The following is a 19,223-nucleotide window of genomic DNA, read 5'->3' on the forward strand; positions in this document are numbered from 1 at the left end:
GGTTTAGCTTACGCTTTCCTCCTCCACATCGTTCCATTCCTGCAGGTGGAAATACCTCACTTAAGTTCAGAAATAAGATGGGCTTAGATTGAGATCAGTCCAGATAAGTACACACGAACAGCCTCACGCCTGTCGGTGTCCTCACAAACACACCGACTTGAGAAAAGTGGGAGTGTCTGTGCACAAGCCCAGGTAATCTAATACGCATTAGTTCTACACATTTCAGGAATGGCCCTGGTTAGCGCACACACAAGCAGAATTCATCCTTCAAATGGAGTTCCAAGATACTCTTAATACAGGAACAACTACAAACACTTGATATATTCCGGCAAAGATCCTCCTCCCTTACCTCTTGTATTAATTTTGGTATGAACATCAAGCTGTGGATCACATGAAACCATGCAAGGCCACCACGGGTACGTTCCCACCTTGGACCAGACCAGATCGCCAACCTGAAACTTGATGTCATGGCTGACTTGTGCAGGAAGAGAAGGCAACAACTGCTGGACCTGCAAAGAAAGCGCACGGTTAAAGCCGCAGAGGCAGTTCAGTGCACGCAGAGATGCGCCCGCTATCCACGGGGACTCGGTGTTCTTCTCCTGAGTGTCCCTGACGTTTGATAGTCTAACAGGAGATCAACATTGCTCTGCAATACGACATGAAGGAGTTACACGCAGCTGGGATTTACACAAGATACTCACTGACAAACCAAGACACGCAACAACAACCTCCACCACCACCCCAAAAAGTCCCTGCTTCATAAACTGATTTAGAACATTGCTTTGGGGATAAATAAATACAGTAGGATGAGAGATGTTTTGATGCAGTAATGACTTCAAAGAAATGGCAACTGATACATGTAACAATTAGTCCAAAAATAGTGCCACACTAGAAGTTCCAAAAGTGTCGGTTATTCCGTGTACTAACCGGGGTTTCCTCCAGCACCGCGTCTTCTCTTGGCCGTTCCACACTAAGCCCCTCACTTGGTCTCTAGGAAACAGGGAACAATGAAGAGAAAACAGGAAAGCAAACACAACAACGGTAAGGGGACAGCAAGACAAACACACAAGCATAATAACGAAACCAGGGAGAAAAAATCATTCACTGAAAGGCACCCACAAACCCAGAAAAAATGAATAAAGGGCTCCTCGTGCTCCGTTCAAAACACAGCAGCATAACAACCAACAAATACCTTTTTTCCCTACACTATTTCCACTACCGTCACACCTACGTACAACAGTGTTCTCAGAGCTGAGAGCTCAATGGTGTTTTCACAACACTTTCATTTCAAATGGGCATTTCAGGTACGAACATCCCCCTACAGCCACTGGGTCTCCACAGAGCTTAGAGTGTCAGGCGGAGGGAACAACCGCACGTCACCTGCTTCACCCAGCCACACTGAGGGTGTAACACAGCTCGGCCTGCACCACAGCTGCTAAGTGACAAGTCTCACAGCATTAATACTAACGATGACGGAAGGGTACATGATGAACCTACACGGAGATGAAATCACACAGTGGAAAGCCAAGCGGTGGGAGGATGAAACTGAGACTGCACCGGGGAATTCATACCGAAAACCACCAGCACAAAATCCTGTTTGTGTCAGAGCGATCTGCTGCCCGAAACACGGGTGAACAACACGCAAGGTTTGACTGTGGCACCACCTTTTGGAAGGGAAATGGAAGCTACAAGGAGGACAAAAGCAAGACCAAGATTCCTGGTGAATTCTGGATGACACGTATGACTCGGAACTTGAGAAGCAAAGTTCTAGTTCGGTCTGGGAAAGACAGAAGATCTTGTTCTCGTGATGACCAAGTGACACCAGCCAAACAGAGGGACGGGCACAGCTGAAGCTCCAAGAGCAGAATCAGAGTGCTGTGTCTTCCATTAAAAATAATTACAACAACAGCACAACGAGCATATGAACCTGCTACACCAGGTGAGAGCCCCGATCCCTACAGGGCACACCTGCCAACCCTCCCCAAACCCGGCAGGACGAGGGTTCCACGGGACCCTACAGGAACCGGAGGCACGGGCTGGAGCAGCCCAGCCTGAGCGGGACACGGGCACGGCCATGGCCCCATTCCTGCCAGCAGCCCCCGCCCCGTCCGCACCCCGGGACACCGGCACCAGCACCAGAGGCGGCAGCAACGAGCAAGTGCAAAGGAAACAGAAACAATGAAGTGGCTTAATAACCTAATAGAGAGTATCTGACCAGTAAATACAGTTTTGAGACTTTAAGTGTGTTTACAACTAAAACAAAGGAAAAGCACTGCCAGACACACAAACTCCATCAATGATATCAGGTATACAGATGGCTGAAACTGTTATTCCACTTACATTTTGTTCCTCTGATTCTAATTTTGGAATTTTGTGCGACTTTCGCTCTTCCGACCGGGAAGAGTCGTGCTTGCTACTTTTTTTCCTTTTCTCTTTCCTCCCTTCATGTTTCGCCTTAGCATACTCACTGGCTTGTACTTCATTTAGAAGGTCCCCACACAGAGAGGACTCAAACAATTCCCTGCCGTTCTGGATAGTTTTGGTTATCTTTAGTTTGATCTCTGGTGAGCCAGTCTTCTTTGGAATCACCGTTTGCAAAACGGAAGGTGGCGGTGGAGGCGGCGGCTGCGGAGGGGAAGGCTTCTCCAGAACTTCGTGTGGCCTCGCGTTCGAGTTTTCCATTTGGTAATACTCGGGGGGACTAAAGTTCCTGACCGCACCGAACCCGTTGGCCGAACCGTTGGGGTACTGGGCGTAGGCCTGGTACTTGGCGTGGGGCTCGTACACGCCGATGGCCGGGGGGTAGCCGTTGGCCAGCGGCGGCAGCTCCTCGGGCGGGGGCGGCGGGTACTGGAAGCCTTGCTGCAGGGCGGCTTCGTACGGCGTCTGGCCACCATCTTCAGCAATGTCACTGCTGCCATCGAAGGCATCCTCTTGGCGGATGTTGGCGGAGTCAATGAGTTGAGGTGGTTGCTGAATTGTGTTTCCCATGATCCCTTGCATGAAAGAGAAAGAGAAATCCATTGTTCTGCTCCAGCATCCTTAGCTTTCCCTTTTTCTCATAGGGCCTACAGGTGAGGGAAAGGAAATAAGAAGTCAGTGCCAATCAAAAGATAATTAAGCAAATTAAATTGCTGAGGAAAAAAGATCCAAGGACCAAATTCCCCCTCTGCATTCCGTAGCCACCTTCTCGTGGATTTAGAGAGGACCGATCCCACTGCGTCTTTAAAAAGGGCTATTCACACATTTTTGCAGAACAGCTTTTTTACATGAGCACCTTCTTTTCTCCCAAGCCATTTAAAGAAATGTTATAAGCACAAGTGCTTAAGAACTATGAGCTCGAGTGTTACCAAGTCAGAATAACGGTGCCAGAGTCCCAAGCAGCGTCTCTGGCCCTCCCAGCCTGGCACCGGGATCACTCACACCCAAAGCGGAAAGCAGCACACCTGGGCCCTCGGGCACACAGAACGTACCAAGTGCTCTTGACACCACCGTCAGAAAACTGAACGAGCCACAAAAAACCACAGAAGGGCCACTCAATGAGAGAGAAACCTCTTCTCTGCCCCTCAGCCCCTCGCCAGCGCTGCAGACAGAGGAGCAGCCCTGCGCCAGCAGCAGACTGGGCCACGGGCACCAGGAAAGTGGCGAGGTCATCCCAGCCCAGCTGCCGGGAAAGCGGCCGCAGCGGGGGCTTCCCGACCTCTTCCCTCCCCAGCAAAGCAGAGCAGAGCCTGCAGCCGTCGGCTCTCGGCAGCCCAGCCAGGAGGGTTATTCTGCTCACTCCCTGCCCCCTCACTTTAGTTTAGCATTAAACACTTAGGGCCCAAACACTACATGGTTCTGAGGGGAAGAAAAATAGCCTCAGCATCAAAAGATCTCCAAAACGCGAGGTTATTCACAGAATTAGATTACAGCTGAGAAAGCTGTCATACAGCTTTCACTTTTCCATTGCACATTAAACCAGCAAAATCAGACTCAATTATATTTCCAAAACTCAGCTACTGGTTCAGAGAAGGCTTTTGCATTTACCTAAATAATCTCAGTGGTCAACAAGAAAAAATCCAGAGTGACCTGCGCTCCAGGTGAGAAAGGCGGGTTTGCTCCCGAGCCAGGTCACGTTAGCCCTTCCAAAGCAAACAGAGCCCTGCGCTATTTGCTCTGCCTCTGTGGGCACAGAGGCGGGTTCCTGCGCCCGTCCGGCCGGGGTCCGAAACGGCATTCACACGGCCCACAGACACTTCTATAGGAAGATCTACAAATAACCCTCCTGCACTGAATTCTCACCCTCCCAATGCAACAGATTGCAACACCTTATCTAAGAGTTTCCAAAACACCAAGAGCACTTCCCTCCTCCCAGACAGCAAAAAGAAACTGAAGTTATAACAGGAACAAGTAAGAACTTGACCAGAATTCTGCCCTATGTTCTGTGGACTTGATCCTGGGATCACACTGATGTTTGTATCCATGTTTCCTGCCCTGTGCAATCAACCGGGGGCACATGTGCCACTGTAATTAAGTGACTTCGGGGAAAAATCTTCCTAGCACAACACCATGCAGCAACATCCACTAACGGCAGGAACTTTCCCACCTGGCGGCTGCAGAGCCATTCCTCCTCTGCAGCAGCTCCCTGCACGCCGGCCACAAACCCAGCAGCCGAGGGTCACTGTGGAGGGGACAGGACACGGAGCAGGACTGCGCACCAAGGTAAAACCACCAACCACCACCCACTCCAGGAAGAGGAAGTGGGACTGCCTGTACTCGGATTTACAAACTAATTGTTACTTTACATCTGCCAAACTGAAGAGCAAACAACAGGTTTCTCACACTACTAAGAAACTGCAGCCTAGGCTGCTTTTATCGGGGCCTAACGCCCTGTTCCTCCCAGCAGAACCTGTCCCAGGGCCAGAGCACCAAGCCATGGCCACAGGACGGGCCCCTCGGCACGGCCACGGCCACGTGGGTCTACAGACGGTGCAACACCCGCCCCACAGCCAGCGAAGCGCCCCCGACACAGGCAGAGCGCTCTCGCCAGGACGGCTGAGACAAGGTGCAGCAGCACACCCGCTGTGCTGCCGGCATTGAGCAGCGGAGCTTCTCTGCTGACACCTCGGTACAACCGTCCCACCAACGCGGCACCAGTGAGATCCAGACCCGGCGCTAACAGAACCCAAAAGCCACACGGCAGCGGCTGGTGGGCCGTCAGCGTGCTTCGTTTCGGTACGGGACACAAGCTGTGATTACTGAACTTCAGAACACACTACTTACATTGGATTTAGGAGCTACCAGTAAAAGAAAATAGTTTTGATGATTATCTTTTTGAAAGAAACTCCTTTCTGGAGCTCGGTTGTGTGAAACAACCTCCACCCCGTGCTAAGCCCGTGCTTCGTGGTCAGGACAAGCCGCACAGCTGCCTCGGCCCCTTCCCCGGCCCGCAGCGGGGTCACGGCTTCGCTGAACTGCTGTCTCGGGTCCGAAAGCACACAAGCTGCTCCCCTCCCACAGCGCTCACACCAGGAGAGCCGCTTCCTGCCGCGGCCTGCGCCGCCGCGGCCACCACACCCGCGTTTTCCACCCCTCTTCCCCTCCAAAGCCCTGCTGAGCTTGTTCCTGTGCCAGTCACCACCCAGGAGCTGCCCCAGCAACAGACCAAAGCAAGGAATCCTCAACGATCCGGAATCTCAGTGTCTAAACCCACGGCAGGAGTACTTCGTAAAGTCACTCCTGAGTTCTCATGCACCGGGAACCCCATTGTCACTGAAATATCAACAGGCTCCAGAGACTCGTCCCCATCCAGAGGAACCCACAGTGAATGGGATTTGCAGGGACACCTGTCCACCTTGCAGAGAGCATTTCAGAATAAACTCTTCACACTACAACAGCGATTACTGTATTAAATTATGGTACCAGCCTCCCGCAAGCTGGAAAATTCAGCTTCCAAATATGACCCACAACAGATACCACCCTGGTACCTCATTGGAACTCAGCCAAGAGATAAAGGAACAATTTAATTATAGGTTTATAGGAAGTGGATACATTATAGCAAATAAGGAACAACTTGAAATCAACGATACCTTCAAAACTGCAACTGAATTTCCTAAAGAGATGAAAAGAGCTTGTTGTGCAGAGCTGGGCAGGCAGCGTCCTGTGCTCGTCCTGTCCCACGCTGGAGGATCTAGACCAGGACTACACGGGCACAAGGTCTGAGCAAATATTGTCACCGTGCCCATGGAGAGTCACAATTCAGACACTAAAGGAAAAACTAAAAGTATAAGCAATGCAAAATAAGGTAGGTCAACCTACCAGGGCTCAACAGACCTTTCTTTCTTTAACACTAAGTTTGTTTCACTTCCATCCCGAGCTCCTTAGCTTGACTGAGCATAACTCGAAAAACTCAGTTACACCTCCAACAGCGAGTGCCCAGGATGGGAAAGCTTCAGAGAAACGAGGAATCCTCGGGTTCACGTTTTCTCGCGAACAATCACACTTATCTAAAGCCATTTTTAACACGAGTATTTTGTAAGTGCACTCTCAGAAAACAAGACACGACGTTCTCTAGTATCACCTTCATGATGCAGTAACCAACAACCGACCTCTCATGATCAAACAATTCTGAACGACGCTGATCCCGTTTGGTGAAAGCTTTTCTTCCTCCCAAACAGGGAGTTTTGTAGGTTCACACAAATCACAACATGGTAGGACTTCCCTATGAAACACACAAACCTGCGTCTATCTGCTGTGTTATTGCTCAATCAGGAAGAGCTCCAAAAAAGTGAGAAAAGATGCGGTAACCGGGCAATGCGTAAGGGAAACTTCCCAAACATCAGAAGCACCCACCGCTACTCACCACTGACCAGGAGCCAGGGTAAAACCTCCCAAGCACGAGGGCAACTGTCTGCAAACACTGCTGCAGGCACAACTGGGAGAAGCTGCGCGGACCCAGCCAGGCGCCAGCGCAAACAACGGCGCTTTCCCCACCCACCGAGCGCAGGGGGCTCCGTGCGCCTCCCGCCCAGGGCCACCGGCTGACGGACCCGCGGGGACCAGCCCAGAGCCCGCTGATGTGACACTGTGGCTGTCACCGCAGCGGTGAGCTGGCACAGCACCCACCCATCCAAAGCACCGCATGCACATGTTGGAAACTGAGCTTCCACAAAACCTTTCTCAATTAATTTGACCCTTTTCCGTTGACAACACGCACACGGGCGGTGGGGTTAGCACCCACTAGACACAGTGTCTGCTGTGAGAAGAGAAACTGCCCCACGGCCTCACGGCCCGAGCCGGAGAGCAGCAGCTTGAGTCAGCCCTGCGTGCGCAGTGACGCTGCCCCCCACCCCGACACGGACTTTCTACCAACAGCCTCGAAAGCAGAAGTTCCCTGAGCACAAATAACTACCCAGCTCACAACTAAACCAGCGAGATTCCCAGATCTGCTCGTTCCTACCGCCCCTTCATTCCCCAAGTCACCACGCACACGTCTACCCCATTGTCCGTGCTGTTCCACCCAGTGTGCGCCCGTACCCGACCGTGCTCATCTCACACGTCTGACCCGGGCAGTGACGGTTCACCCTGCCCGTGTTCCACCCGCAGCCGCTTGACTGAACAGGCTCGGTTGGTCGGGAACGGTAAGTGATGCAATCGACTTGTGTTGTGTTTCCAGCTGGAACGGGGCTTTTGCTCAAGTCCAGCAAGCAAACCTGCCCCCAAACTCCTCACTGGAACCCAACACACCCGCACTTCTACAGTCACGTCAAAAATCACCCCGAGCGCACCTTCACCACCTGTAACAGCATCCCATGGCGTTCAAATTATATGAACTTTAGACAGAGATAAAACAAATATTCTCACTGATTCCTGCATTCAGTATTTACAGTCTGCTCTGCCTCATTCTGTTCTGGGTGTCCTAAGAAATCATGCATGGAAAGTTTTGTTGACACGCGTTAAGACGATGCCAAGTTTTTCAAGAGCACGTAGATTCACTAGCAGAGAAGCCGTAGCCTGTGGATTTCCAGTGAGCCCAGCCGGAGCGCGCAGCCTCCTCCGGCAGACACTGCCGGTGAATCAGAGGCCTCCTGACGAACCCGAGAGCGTGCGGTGAGGCTGCCTGCTGCCCTGGACACCTTGCTCAAGGTGGTTTGTTGGTTTTTTGAATGCCAGAAGAGATAGTCACGTCTGTAATATGGTTTTGATAAGGCCACTTTCAACAAGTTTCCCACGGTGACACGGAAAGAAAACAACTCAAACAGTGGCAAAGAAAATGCTACGCATTAAAAAGAAAAAAGAAGTTGTTTGTCTTGAAACTGGGTTTAAGAGTGCTCGTTTGTTGTTAGAGCCTCAACTCAAATAGGAAGAGCGCAGGAAAATCTTTTGTTTTTCAAGGACAGTCAGATTGACATACACATAAAACCAGCGGCCAGACCTTTGGCAATACCAAATACTGTAACAGACAAGACACACTTTCTCATATCAAAACCAGTGTAATAGCTGCAATATGTCTCACGTGAATCACTCCAAACTCAGGCAAGCTTGCTGAACTAAAAGATGCAAAACATGGTGGTATTAAAACAAAACATACGGTCTTGGATCAACAAATTGAACATCTTAAACCTGTACTAATGTTGTTGAGTGTATCGACAGCCAAGGACGAGCAGAGTGAGACGCAGAACAAAGTAGAGTACGCTGCAACAGGACCTCAAAACAAAATAATCCAAGAGACAACAAATCTCTCACTTATATGCGGTTCTTCACAGCACACACTGAAAACGCTTTTCCCTGAGAAGCCGACAGGTCCGCGGGTCGGTGGCGGAGCCAGCGGTGCCCGGTTTCAGCGGAGGAAGAGCGCGGTGCCGGCTCCAACCCCAGCTTCTCCCCTCCAGAAGATGTGGGGTCTCCGAGCCCGGCTCCCCCGCCAGGCCCCTCCGAGCCCCGGCCGCTCTCCCCGGGAACCCGCCGCTGCCCCAACCCGGCCCGGCGGGACAAGCGAGCGGGTCCCGCCGCGCGTCCCCCAGCCCGGCCCGGCCCCGGCACCCGGCCCGCAGGGTGGGCTCGGGACGCTCCCGGCCCCGCCGCCCGGCCCGGCCCGCAGGGTGGGCTCGGGACGCTCCCGGCCCCGCCGCCCGGCCCGGCCCGCAGGGTGGGCGCGGGACGCTCCCGGCCGTGCCCGCAGGGTGGGCGCGGGACGCTCCCGGCCGTGCCCGCAGGGTGGGCGCGGGACGCTCCCCGTCCCCCTCCCTCCGCGGGGCCGGCCCCGGGGGCCGCGCCGCCGCCGCAGCAAACATGGCGGCCGCGGCCCCTTTAAGCCCGGGCGGGCCGGCGCCGCCGCCCCCGCCGCCCGCCCGCCCGCCGCCCTCACCTTCAGTCTGTTCCATTCTAACTGCCCCCGCCGCGTCCACCCAGCCCAGCGGAGACAAAGGCCGGCGGCGGGGGCGGCGGCGGCGGGGCCTCCCGCCTCCTCCCGCAGCAGCAGGCCGCGACGGAGCCCCGGCCTCGATTTCCGCGCCCCCGCCGCTGGCGCCGGGCTCCGCCCCGGGAGGCCGCCCGCCCCACCACCGCCCGCTCCCGGCCGGTGCGGCCAAGGGGAGGCGCTCGGCGGGGCGCGGGCGGGCGCGGGCGACCGCTGGCGGCGGGGGAAGGCGGCGCTCGGTGCCGCTCTGCCCGGGTCCCGGCCCCGCTCCCGCGCCCTCCGCCTCCGCCCCCCCCGACGCCGCGCAGGCGCGCGCGCACGCGCCGCCCCGCCCCCGCCCGCCATTGGCCGCTGCCGCCGCAAGGCACGCCGGGGGATGTAGTCCGGGCGCCGCGGCCCCGACCCGCCCCCAGCGGCCGCGGGTTCAAATCCCGCCGCTCCGAAAAACAAACCCCGAATTCTGCTGGAAAGTCTCGATCTGGCTCCTGAGAAAACGTTGGATTCAGGAGCTTTCAATCCCGTTTTGTGTGGAAAATTGTGCACTGAGATGTATGCAATTAACTCCCCTCCTCCACAACCTTCAACTCTTCTGCAGAAGAACACGCAACCGAAGCGCACACAATAAATCTTCCCTGCAGCAAAAGCATTAACATGCAAGGGAAACAAAATGAAAACAGAAAGCAAGAAAAGCTCAAGAGAATGGAAAGTAAACAAGATGGGAAGATAACGTGACGTCTGTTACCAGAAAAGAAAGGAAGTTGGATAATAAAAGCAGCAGCATTAGATAGAGAGACGTGATCCAACACGAACGAGGAAGGCGAAGAGGGACTGAGCAAGGAGTCCCAAATGCGCGGCGGTTCCCACTGCCCCGAGAGCAGCGGCTCTGAGCCGCAGCGAGGACGGTCTGGCTGCAGCGGGAACCGCTCTCATAAAGTGAATTTAAAAAGCAATTCTCCCCCTCCAACACAATAAGGGACCAAAAACAGAGGTGACCTAGAAAAGGCTTTCTCTCTCTCTCTTCCTCGCCCTTCTGTAAATTCTAAATGCTTAATATTAAGCATGAAGGTTAATGTGAATATACAGAGGGTCCTGATGTTCCTGAAGTAGTCAAGGCATAAGAATGTATTTTCTTTCTGATTCCTTTTGACAACTCATGAACATCCTGGCAGGAATTACTCTTTTTTCTCCTGTTCAGTTTTCCTTCACGTGACTTTCTCCTGCTCCTGATAGTTTTTTACTGTTGGTTTGGAAACCACTGGCAGAGCTGAAGCTGCAGACGAGGGACGCGCCACGACCGCGGCTTCACCGTTCTGAGCCCGGACCTCCCCGCTTCCAGCTCCAGGAGATCGGCACACGGAACCGCACACAACCGCAGCTCCGTCAGCAACAGCCCCAGCGCTCCCCACACCCCAGAGCTTCACAACAGCCCCCGAGACGTACCCAAGAGAAAACAACATTCCTGAGCAATCACAGAGGTGCCACATTCCCCCTGAATAATTAAATGCAGCGCGCTAATTGCTTCCAGAAGCTGTGCCCCAACTCCTGCTGCCTGCATGTTTCAGAACAGCTCAGAACCGCTGCCTGTTCCTGGACAAACGGTCCCTGCCCGGTGCTGCTCCCCAAAAGACAGGGAGGCCTCGCTAAGGGGGAGCAGAGGCTGCAGCTGAAAAGGGGGAGCAGAGGCTGCAGCTGAAAAGGGGGAGCAGAGGCTGCAGCTGAAAAGGGGGAGCAGAGGCTGCAGCTGAAAAGGGGGAGCAGAGGCTGCAGCTCACTCCCGGGGCTCCCAGCAGCAGCCCCAGGCAGTGGCTCTGCCCCCATCGCTGCAGTGACCACCCCAAGCGCCTCACACCGCGCAGGAGCACCGGCTGTCAGCTCCCTGTCGAGAGGCCGAGTCTCCTGTCACCTCCCAGGAACGTTTCTCCAGCTGCCTACGTGTTTCATCAGACCCGCGGTATTTGTCTCAAACACGTCAGGGCTTGAAACTTCCTTCTGACGCCTAATTCCACGGAAAGCTGCTCGCAGGTGATAACACGCAAAAGGAGACAAAGGGGACTCTACTGTTACCTGACCCGTTGTACACGCGGCTGCTCAGAATACTTTCTGTTCTATATAGACACAAGCTGCAATCACTTAGATAGGAACTGTTCATGTAAAAGTGAAGTTTTGTTCTGTACAAAAAATAAAGGGATACTATCAGTGTTTTACTGGGTGGCAGGGGCTGCTGAAACACTGGTGGCATTTTCAAAGAAAACCCTATGGATGCACCAGGAAACATCCGACGCGGCCATCAGTGAAACGCCACTGTGTGCGCTAACGGCTTAACAACCCTCCTACCTTCCACCAGGGCTGGAGCCAGGGCCTCGCGGGGCACGGCGAGCGCGTGGGGCCGAGCCTGAGCGTCCCTTCCAGCCAGCAGCCCGCTGCTGCACATGGCTCCCGGGCTCTCTCCCGCTCTTCAGGCGCTACACAAACAACAAAAAGGCAGAGGTGAGGCCAGGCCGGCAGCGGAGCTGCCCCGGAGCGCTCTGGGAGCCGCCCCGGCGCTGGGGAGAACCGACAGGAGAGCGGGAGGAAGGAGCGGCCGCAGGGCCGCGGCCAGGCCTCAGCACAGGCCTCAGGCTTCAGCACAGGCCTCAGGCCTCGGCTCGGGCCCAGAGGCCGCCCCGGCCGCTGTCCCCGGGCCCCGTTGTCCCCGTCCCGGTGCCCCCCCCTCCCTGACGTCACGGGCAGCCCCGCCGCCCCGCGATGTCGTCACGCACCGGCCCGTGACATCACCGCGCCGGGCCCGCCCTCCCGCACGTCGCTCCTCGCAGCCAATGCGCGGCCCTTCCTGAGGGCACCTCGGGTCAAGCCCCGCCCCGCCCTGCTCCCATTGGGTGGCCTGGGGCAGGGCCGCGACCCTGCCTTCTGATTGGCTGTCACCGAAGGGGCTGTGACGCCACGCGATGGCGTGATGCAGAGGGAACCATAGAGCGCGGCTGGCCGGGGTAGAGCGGCGCGGGCGGGGCGCGATGGGCCAGCCCGGGAGGACCGGGCCCATGGCGGGGAGCTGGGCGGCGGGACCGGGGCCCGGCGGCCTCTCGCCTTCGCCGCCGGAGATGAGGGTCCCCCCGCTGCCCGCCGCCGGCCGGAGCCGCTGACGCGGTGCCACCATGGCCGCCTGCGGCTGGAACGCGCTGCTGGCCGCGGCCAGGCCCAGGTGAGGCGGGGTCCTCGGGAGCCGGGCCGGGCTGGGGGGGTCAGCCTGGGACCCGAGGGTCCTGGGACCGGTCCTGCCGCCCTCACCGCGGCGGGACCGGGGCTGCTCCGCTGGTTCCCGGCCGGGCTGCGCGGCAGAGCGCTCCGGACTGCTGCCGGTCTCTGCCCAAACGGGGTGCAAACCCGGTTTATCTGACACCAGGGGCTTCAGCAGCTGTCGCAGCGCGGGGCAGCGAGGCCTTAGCTCTGCTTAGAACCACAGTGGTTGGAAAAGCGCCTCAGGATCACAGAGTCCACCCATAACCCACCCGGCACTGCCCCATGTCCTGAGAACCCCCTCTCCGTGTCCAGCCCTGCAGGGCTGGTGACTCCAGCGCTGCCCTGGGCAGCCTGTTCAACGCCCCACAGCCCTTTGGGGGAGAAACTGTCCCCGATACCCAAAGCACCTCACCTCTCTGCAGCGCTCGGCCCGGCTCTTCCAGTGCCTGGGGGAGGGAAGGGGCAGGAAACACAGAGAACTCCGTTCTGTTAATAAGTGTTCAGTGAGAGAAGGGGCCTTGGCTTTTCTTTGTTTGCAACTGGCAAATTTTAGCCGATGTGATTGTTTAATGGCTTCCCAGGGGCAGCATGAAACCTTGAGTTATTCTCCCCTAAAGAGAAAAGTTTTAAGCATGAGGCAAGGTCTCAATATTTTGCCTGTTGCTGAAGGACAGGAATCTCAGTTGCTGAAGCAGCCACAAGATCCATTTCACAAGATTAATTTGGCACTCGGAACAGTGTTTTGTAACACTCTTATCTGTACCTTAGCCACTATTACTTACCTGAATATCTCTCCAGTTTCAGAGGCTCCCACCTCCTTGTGCACTCCGGTCCTCCGTACACTCCAGCACTTGCTTTTGTCCAACTTGTGGATTCTCATCTAAACCGGACTTTGGTCAGAGACTCTGAGAAGCAGCGATGGCTGCGCCGCGCACCGTCGGGCACCAGCCTGCGAACATTCCACACGTCCCCCTGCGCGCGACAGGAGCCCCGGGCCGACCCTCCGCCCCACCAAAGCGCCGTGAACCGGGACGCTAAACCTGCTAAAACTCCAGCAAAAAACATCGTAGAGACTCCAGTGGGAACAAGGTCCTTGCGCCAAAGGGTGGTGGATGAGCTGAAACATTATTACAATGGGTTCCACTTGCTGTGGATCGACACCAAGGTGGCTGCCAGGATGGTGTGGAGGCTGCTACACGGGCAGGTCCTCACCAGGAGGGAGAGGCGAAGGGTAAGTGCCAAGCCCATGAACGCCTTGCTAAAGCGATGCACTGGGAGGCTGACTGCACCGAAAGAAGTTAAATCACTCAGTTTCCACTTTGGAACACTCTTTTTGTCTGGTTGAATAATAATTTCTGGCATGCTCTTCTCTGTGCAGCTGCTGCGAACGTGCGCGGATCTCTTCCGGCTGGTTCCCTTCCTCGTGTTCATCATCGTCCCCTTCATGGAGTTCCTGTTACCTGTGTTCTTGAAGCTCTTCCCTGAAATGCTGCCCTCAACGTTTGAGACAGAGTCAAAAAAGGTTTGTGTCGTTTCCAGAGACGCAGATGCATGTTCCAGCACGTTAGAACGCCTGTGCAGCTGCATAGGGAGCTGCTGTTAACCGCTGTCATCCTCACACACGTCTGGGTCAGACGGTCCTGGCTTATTCCGAGACAGGAGAGCAGAGTGTGGAGATCATTCTGTAAACAGTGATCTGTAGGGAAGTGCACAGCGATTCCATTTTCTGCAGTAAGCGAAGCCTCTTTGCTTGCAGTACTGGCGTCTTATTTCATCTCTCTCCCAGAATCCCTTCTGATTTTCAAGTGGAATTTTTAATTGTGTTTTGTTCCCTTCATGAAGGAAGAGAAGCAGAAGAAGAAGCTCAGTGCAAAGCTGGAGTTGGCCAAGTTCCTGCAGGAGACCGTGGCAGAGATGGCCAAAAGGAACAAGGCGGATACAGGCCAGGGCAGACAATTCTCTTCCTACGTGCACCAGGTGAGCTGTGCTGGGCGACGGCAGCAGCGCTGACAGCAGCGTTAGTGCCGCTGGTTTGGGCAGCGAGGGTGGGTTTGTGTGAAGACATGGAGAGGTTTGGCAGCGCAGACCTGTCCCGTCAGCTGTTGGTAACGGGGCTCCCTCTCGCAGCTCGTACCCTGGTGAAATGGGTTGTAGATACCGGCATTTCCATCCTGGAACAACAGCCAAGGCTTCACCGTGGGAAATCGTTTAAGCTGCCGCTCAGAAACTCTGTTTGGCTTTGGCCTTTCAACTGTGTAATTCTGTTTCCATGGAGAAGTGGGAACAACGGTGTGAGAAGCGGGAGGGCTCCTTCCTTGGAGGCGAAAGAGGATTCACAACCTGCCATTCTGTTTCCCTTTGGCCCTGGTGCCTCTGCTTTGCGTAGATCCGTCACACCGGCCACCGGCCCAGCACCCAGGAGATCGTGCGCTTCTCCAAGCTGTTCGAGGACGAGCTGACCCTGGAACACCTGGAGCGGCCGCAGCTCGTGGCCCTTTGCAAATTGCTTGAGCTGCAGCCCATCGGCACCAACAACCTGCTCCGCTTTCAGCTCCGGCTGAGGCTCAGGACCATCAAGGCGGATGATGAAGTAAGTTTAAACTAGTGCAGACGTGGCTGCTGGGGTGGAGCGCACGGTCCTCGCAGTCTCAGGTTCTGCCCTCTGAGTCACAGGCTGCCCGCTGTGCCTCGGGCGTGTGCCACTGCCCGCGCGCCCTCCTCCGACGGGGGGTTCAGTATTCATGGGACAGGTTCTGACAGTTTCCAGAAAGAAAACAGAGGTTCATCTTCATGCGCCCTTGCTGCCTTTGGTGAACCCCAACACGCGGGGCACTGCAGATATTGTCACTGTTTAGAACACCCTCATGTTTTTGTCTGGGGTCACACTAATTGTAAAAAAGGGAGGTTCCAATTCTGGAATAAATACCACTAGTAAGAGCAGCCGGTCCTGACAGGCAGGTGCAGCTTAACCACGGGTTCGGCTTTCAGGCCTGTAGTCCTCACAGGGTTACCCATCTTTGGGTGAGTTCTTCAAACCTGTAGGATCACATGTAAAAGTGAAATTCTCAGTACTTGGGGAAAAAAAAAACTAATCAGGATCCAAGTTTTCTGTCTCTGTAGCCGAAGCCTGTCCGCTGCCACGGGCAGAATGAACTACGGACAAAGCCAGTTCTGTCTCACCTTGTGCTGGTGGGACGTGATGTGCATTTACCTACGCAGACACGTCTTTGGGCCCAAGCTCATCAGGTCACTGAGGGCCTTGGCTCACTCGGTGCCGAGGTGGAACGTTCCCTGTCGTTTCAGATGATCGCCAAGGAGGGAGTCGGCGGGCTGAGCGTGTCGGAGCTGCAGAGCGCCTGCAGGGCCCGGGGGATGCGCTCGCTGGGGCTCTCGGAGGAGCAGCTCAAGGAGCAGCTCAGACAGGCAAGTGCACTCTGCTCTGCTCGTGTGCAGGAGGTTTCTGCGCACCGCGGAGCCTTAAGGCCTGAAGCACCCAGGTAATGCCTTACAAGCAGCATCAGAGTAGCTGGAAGCAGGATGAAGAGGCGTGTGGAATACATTTTAAGCTTCTGAAGTAGCCAAGACTTGCAGTAGAGCCCACACTAGGCTTTCCTAAGCATTCAGACGGTTTACAGGTGCTGCTGTGGGTGCAGTGTTTCAGGTGAGCTGTAGATAATTCAAAGGACTTGGCTGTTTGATGTTGGTACCTCACTAGTAGCTGGAAACCTTCTTCCCAGTGTGTATCCTACAGGGTATTCTTAACTCTGCAAAACTATTTCTGCTCTTTGTGGTAACTTAAAGCTGTATTGGCCAAACTCAAGATGGCTTTAAGATCGTTAAGGACAAACAGTGCTAGATAGAGCCAATACGAAATAACTTTTCCTTCTGTTTCCCACTCGCAGTGGCTTGATCTGCATTTAAAAGAGAACGTTCCACCTTCTCTGCTCCTGCTTTCCCGTGCCTTGTACTTAATAGATGTGAAGCCACAGTCTGTTCCGGTTCCACAAAATAAGGTGCGTTGTTTGAATAAAACCTTCAGGTTAATGGTTTAACCATTACACGTTACAAAAATGAAGTGCTGTGACATGAATCTTGTTCTTTGATCCTCCAAGCAGACTGAAGTTGTAACCGTGCTGAACTGTCTGTTCTTCCGTAGATAAGTGGAGCTGCTGAAACGGTGTCATCCGTTCCTGAAGGGCGGGAGGTGCTGGTGGATCCTGCCCCTGTCGTACAGGGAAGAAAGGTGAGAAAAGAGTGGTCTGCAAGCTGCTGTATTCACAGAAACACAGAGAGTTCGGTCCAGGTGCACTGAGCTCAGGAGCCAGCTCAGGGTGACTTGTTTTCAGCTCTCCTGGCAAATTGTCCAGGACAAAGAGTCAAAATACCTGGAGTAGAAAACCAGAGCACACGGTTCTCAGCATAAGGCTGATGTGAATTCCTTCAGTTGGTCCAAGCTAATAAGAGCAGCAGCCAAAATTAAAGGAGAATATTGTGTCAACTGCTAGAAATAGTTCCAAATAGTGCTGTTAAATAGTAGGGGAAATGCTGGAAACACCGCCATGCATCCTTCACAAATGTGCATTGCAGGGCCTAGCCTCGCTCGGGCGGGAGGAGGGACGGTACGGGGTCTCGCTAGAGCTTGGCTTTCCGAGAGGGCTCTGCGACTTAAAACTGCTTTTTCCTTAAAGAATGAAGAGTTTGTGTCTCAGACGACAGAGAAGTTGCCAACCCCAGAGATGTCAGTTAAGCCTCCCCCACAAGAGGTAAGATTTTAAAGAGTCCTCAGCTTCCCAAAGGAGAGTGTTCATCACACAACTCACAGACAAACTGGGGAAACTTGTGCCACGAGATGATGTGAACATTAAGTTCAAGGAGCAACTGGAGAAGTTGTGGACGAGGACTGCATTGAGGGCTGTTAATGCAAAAATACCACGTGTGCCCTCTGTCAGCAGGGCTAACTGCCATTTTGTATCTCTAGAAGTATTTCTACAGTGATTTGCCTTTCTTTCACCCATTGGCTTTCTGGGGATATTTCATTTTGGTTTAGCTGCTCACATGTACATGTTGGGTGCCGCTGCAGGCAAGTTTGGAGTCCAGGCTGAGTTTTATCAGCAGAATACTCCTTTACCCTGGAGAACTGTGTTCACAGCAGCCGTTACTCTCAGAGCAGCTTCCTGTAGTAAACGGGAGAACACCAAAAGAGATTTTGAATTTTAAGCAGCATTTGCATTGGAACTGCCTAAAATCCACGACTTTCTCTTCCCCCAGACTAAACTGGAAGCGGCTCAGAGCAGCAAGGCCGGCGCCAACGGGGCTTAGGCTGGAGCCTGGGGACGGTCCAGTGCTGCGACAGGAGCTTTGGTGTCTGCCCTCCGGGAGCGCCGGGCGGGTTTGCAGGGGCTGCTGCGCACGAGGCGCCAGCGCCCCCGGGCTCCGCGTCCGCTCCGCGCTCGCTCCTGGGCCAGGCCAAGGCTGCCGCAGGGCGCCCGCTCCCCGCTTGGACTGATCCCCTGACCCACCAGTTTAACTTATGCTGTAAATACCTAAATTATGATGCAACTCTCTGTGTTCCTACTGATCAGGTGCTCTAAACCTTAGGAGGGGCAGCTCCTCACTGTCACAAAGGCCTGGGCATAGGATGAGTTAGGCTGCAAGCCCAGTAAAGCCCGTTCTGCAGTTTGAAATCCTCCGCAGGACCCTACCCACATGTCCAGGGCTTGCAGCCCGCTCTGCTGCCGTGTTAAACTCAAGCTCTTGATCCAAGTTAGCGTGGTTTAACTCGCACACCCCAGCGTTCACGAGTTTTTTGGTAGACTCGACTGAAAAGCTGATTTTAACATTTGTTAATTTGTATTTTTACTTTGTCCTATGTAAATATCCAGAAGTGACTCACATGATGGGTTTTAAATATATGTATATTTATACTTACTGTAAAATTAAAGTTAGACTTGGTGCTAAGCAGAACGACACGTCTTTTCTAGAGGTCAGCCAGCCTCTGGAGCAGTGGACTCAAAGAAGCCAGTCGGGTGTTACCTGCACTGTAAACGTGTGATAGAGGCTCCTGCCTCTATGCAGCAGCAGCTTGTGCAATCGGCTCCCGTCCCGCGTCCTCGGCTGTTCCCGCACCCACAGCTCGTACGGCCAGGATGCAGCGCTGATTAGTTGTGTTAATAGGTGGTCGGTAAATGAGAATAACATTATGTCAATAAAACGTGCATTTAGCAGAAGCCTCGTCTCCCTGGTAACACCGACAGTCACCGCTATTCGAACAGAACCGCGAGCTGCCGTCGCACAGCCCGCTGGGGCTGGAAAAGCGCCTCTTCAGTGCAGGATTTCACTGGTGCTGAGCACCGGGATGGGTGCAGAGCTCAGAGAACGCGGGTGATTTCTGTACAACGGCTGGAGCACGTAAACAGCAAGAGGGAATTCCTGAATTCAGGGTAAGCGGGAAGAGCCTCGCGAGGGGAAAGTCTGTGATCAAAGCGCACGAGCTGGGCTCACGGAGCCAGCCCAGCCTACCGGACCGAGCGACCGGAGGGGACTGATCCCTGTCCAGTGGGTACACACAATAATTGCATCACCATCC

The 19,223-nt window shown here is 54.6% G+C and overlaps 2 protein-coding genes across 7 annotated transcripts in view; one reads left to right on the forward strand and one right to left on the reverse strand.

Annotated features, from left to right (window-relative positions):
- The window catches only part of NSD3 (nuclear receptor binding SET domain protein 3), a 34,578-nt gene extending 22,715 nt beyond the window's left edge, over window positions 1-11,863 (reverse strand). For 5 of the 6 annotated variants that reach the window (XR_014186039.1, XR_014186040.1, XM_082072659.1 and 2 more), the window contains exons 1-4: window positions 9,350-9,679; window positions 2,341-3,068; window positions 928-990; window positions 350-509 (exon numbers count right to left, since the gene is read on the reverse strand). Coding sequence is in view for 4 of the 6 variants with exons in the window: in XM_082072659.1 (XP_081928785.1) it covers window positions 350-509; window positions 928-990; window positions 2,341-3,024 (907 nt within the window). In the remaining 2 variants the exon portion in view is untranslated. Of the gene's footprint in view, window positions 1-349; window positions 510-927; window positions 991-2,340; window positions 3,069-9,349; window positions 9,680-11,734 lie in introns of those variants that run through there. The other variant, XM_082072657.1, reaches the window with a different exon arrangement.
- A 485-nt stretch (window positions 11,864-12,348) lies between these two features.
- On the forward strand, window positions 12,349-18,601 carry LETM2 (leucine zipper and EF-hand containing transmembrane protein 2). The gene is made up of 10 exons (XM_082072585.1): window positions 12,349-12,599; window positions 13,436-13,868; window positions 14,016-14,159; window positions 14,480-14,614; window positions 15,024-15,227; window positions 15,941-16,060; window positions 16,540-16,650; window positions 16,794-16,880; window positions 17,326-17,400; window positions 17,906-18,601. Exons 1-10 carry the CDS (start codon window positions 12,553-12,555, stop codon window positions 17,954-17,956), a joined length of 1,407 nt encoding a protein of 468 aa, XP_081928711.1. The 5' UTR covers window positions 12,349-12,552; the 3' UTR covers window positions 17,957-18,601.
- The last annotated feature ends 622 nt before the right edge of the window (window positions 18,602-19,223 follow it).

Source organism: Streptopelia decaocto (assembly GCF_964273445.1).
Source record: "Streptopelia decaocto genome assembly, chromosome: 25".
NCBI lineage: Eukaryota > Metazoa > Chordata > Aves > Columbiformes > Columbidae > Streptopelia > Streptopelia decaocto.

Excerpts from the sequence above, each read along its gene's own strand:
- LETM2 (XM_082072585.1), top strand. The coding sequence starts at position 12,553 with ATGGCCGCCTGCGGCTGGAACGCGCTGCTGGCCGCGGCCAGGCCCAG. Across the intron at positions 14,615-15,023 it reads TCTCTTCCTACGTGCACCAG|ATCCGTCACACCGGCCACCG; the intron begins GTGAGCTGTGCT and ends TGCTTTGCGTAG. Across the intron at positions 15,228-15,940 it reads CCATCAAGGCGGATGATGAA|ATGATCGCCAAGGAGGGAGT; the intron begins GTAAGTTTAAAC and ends CTGTCGTTTCAG.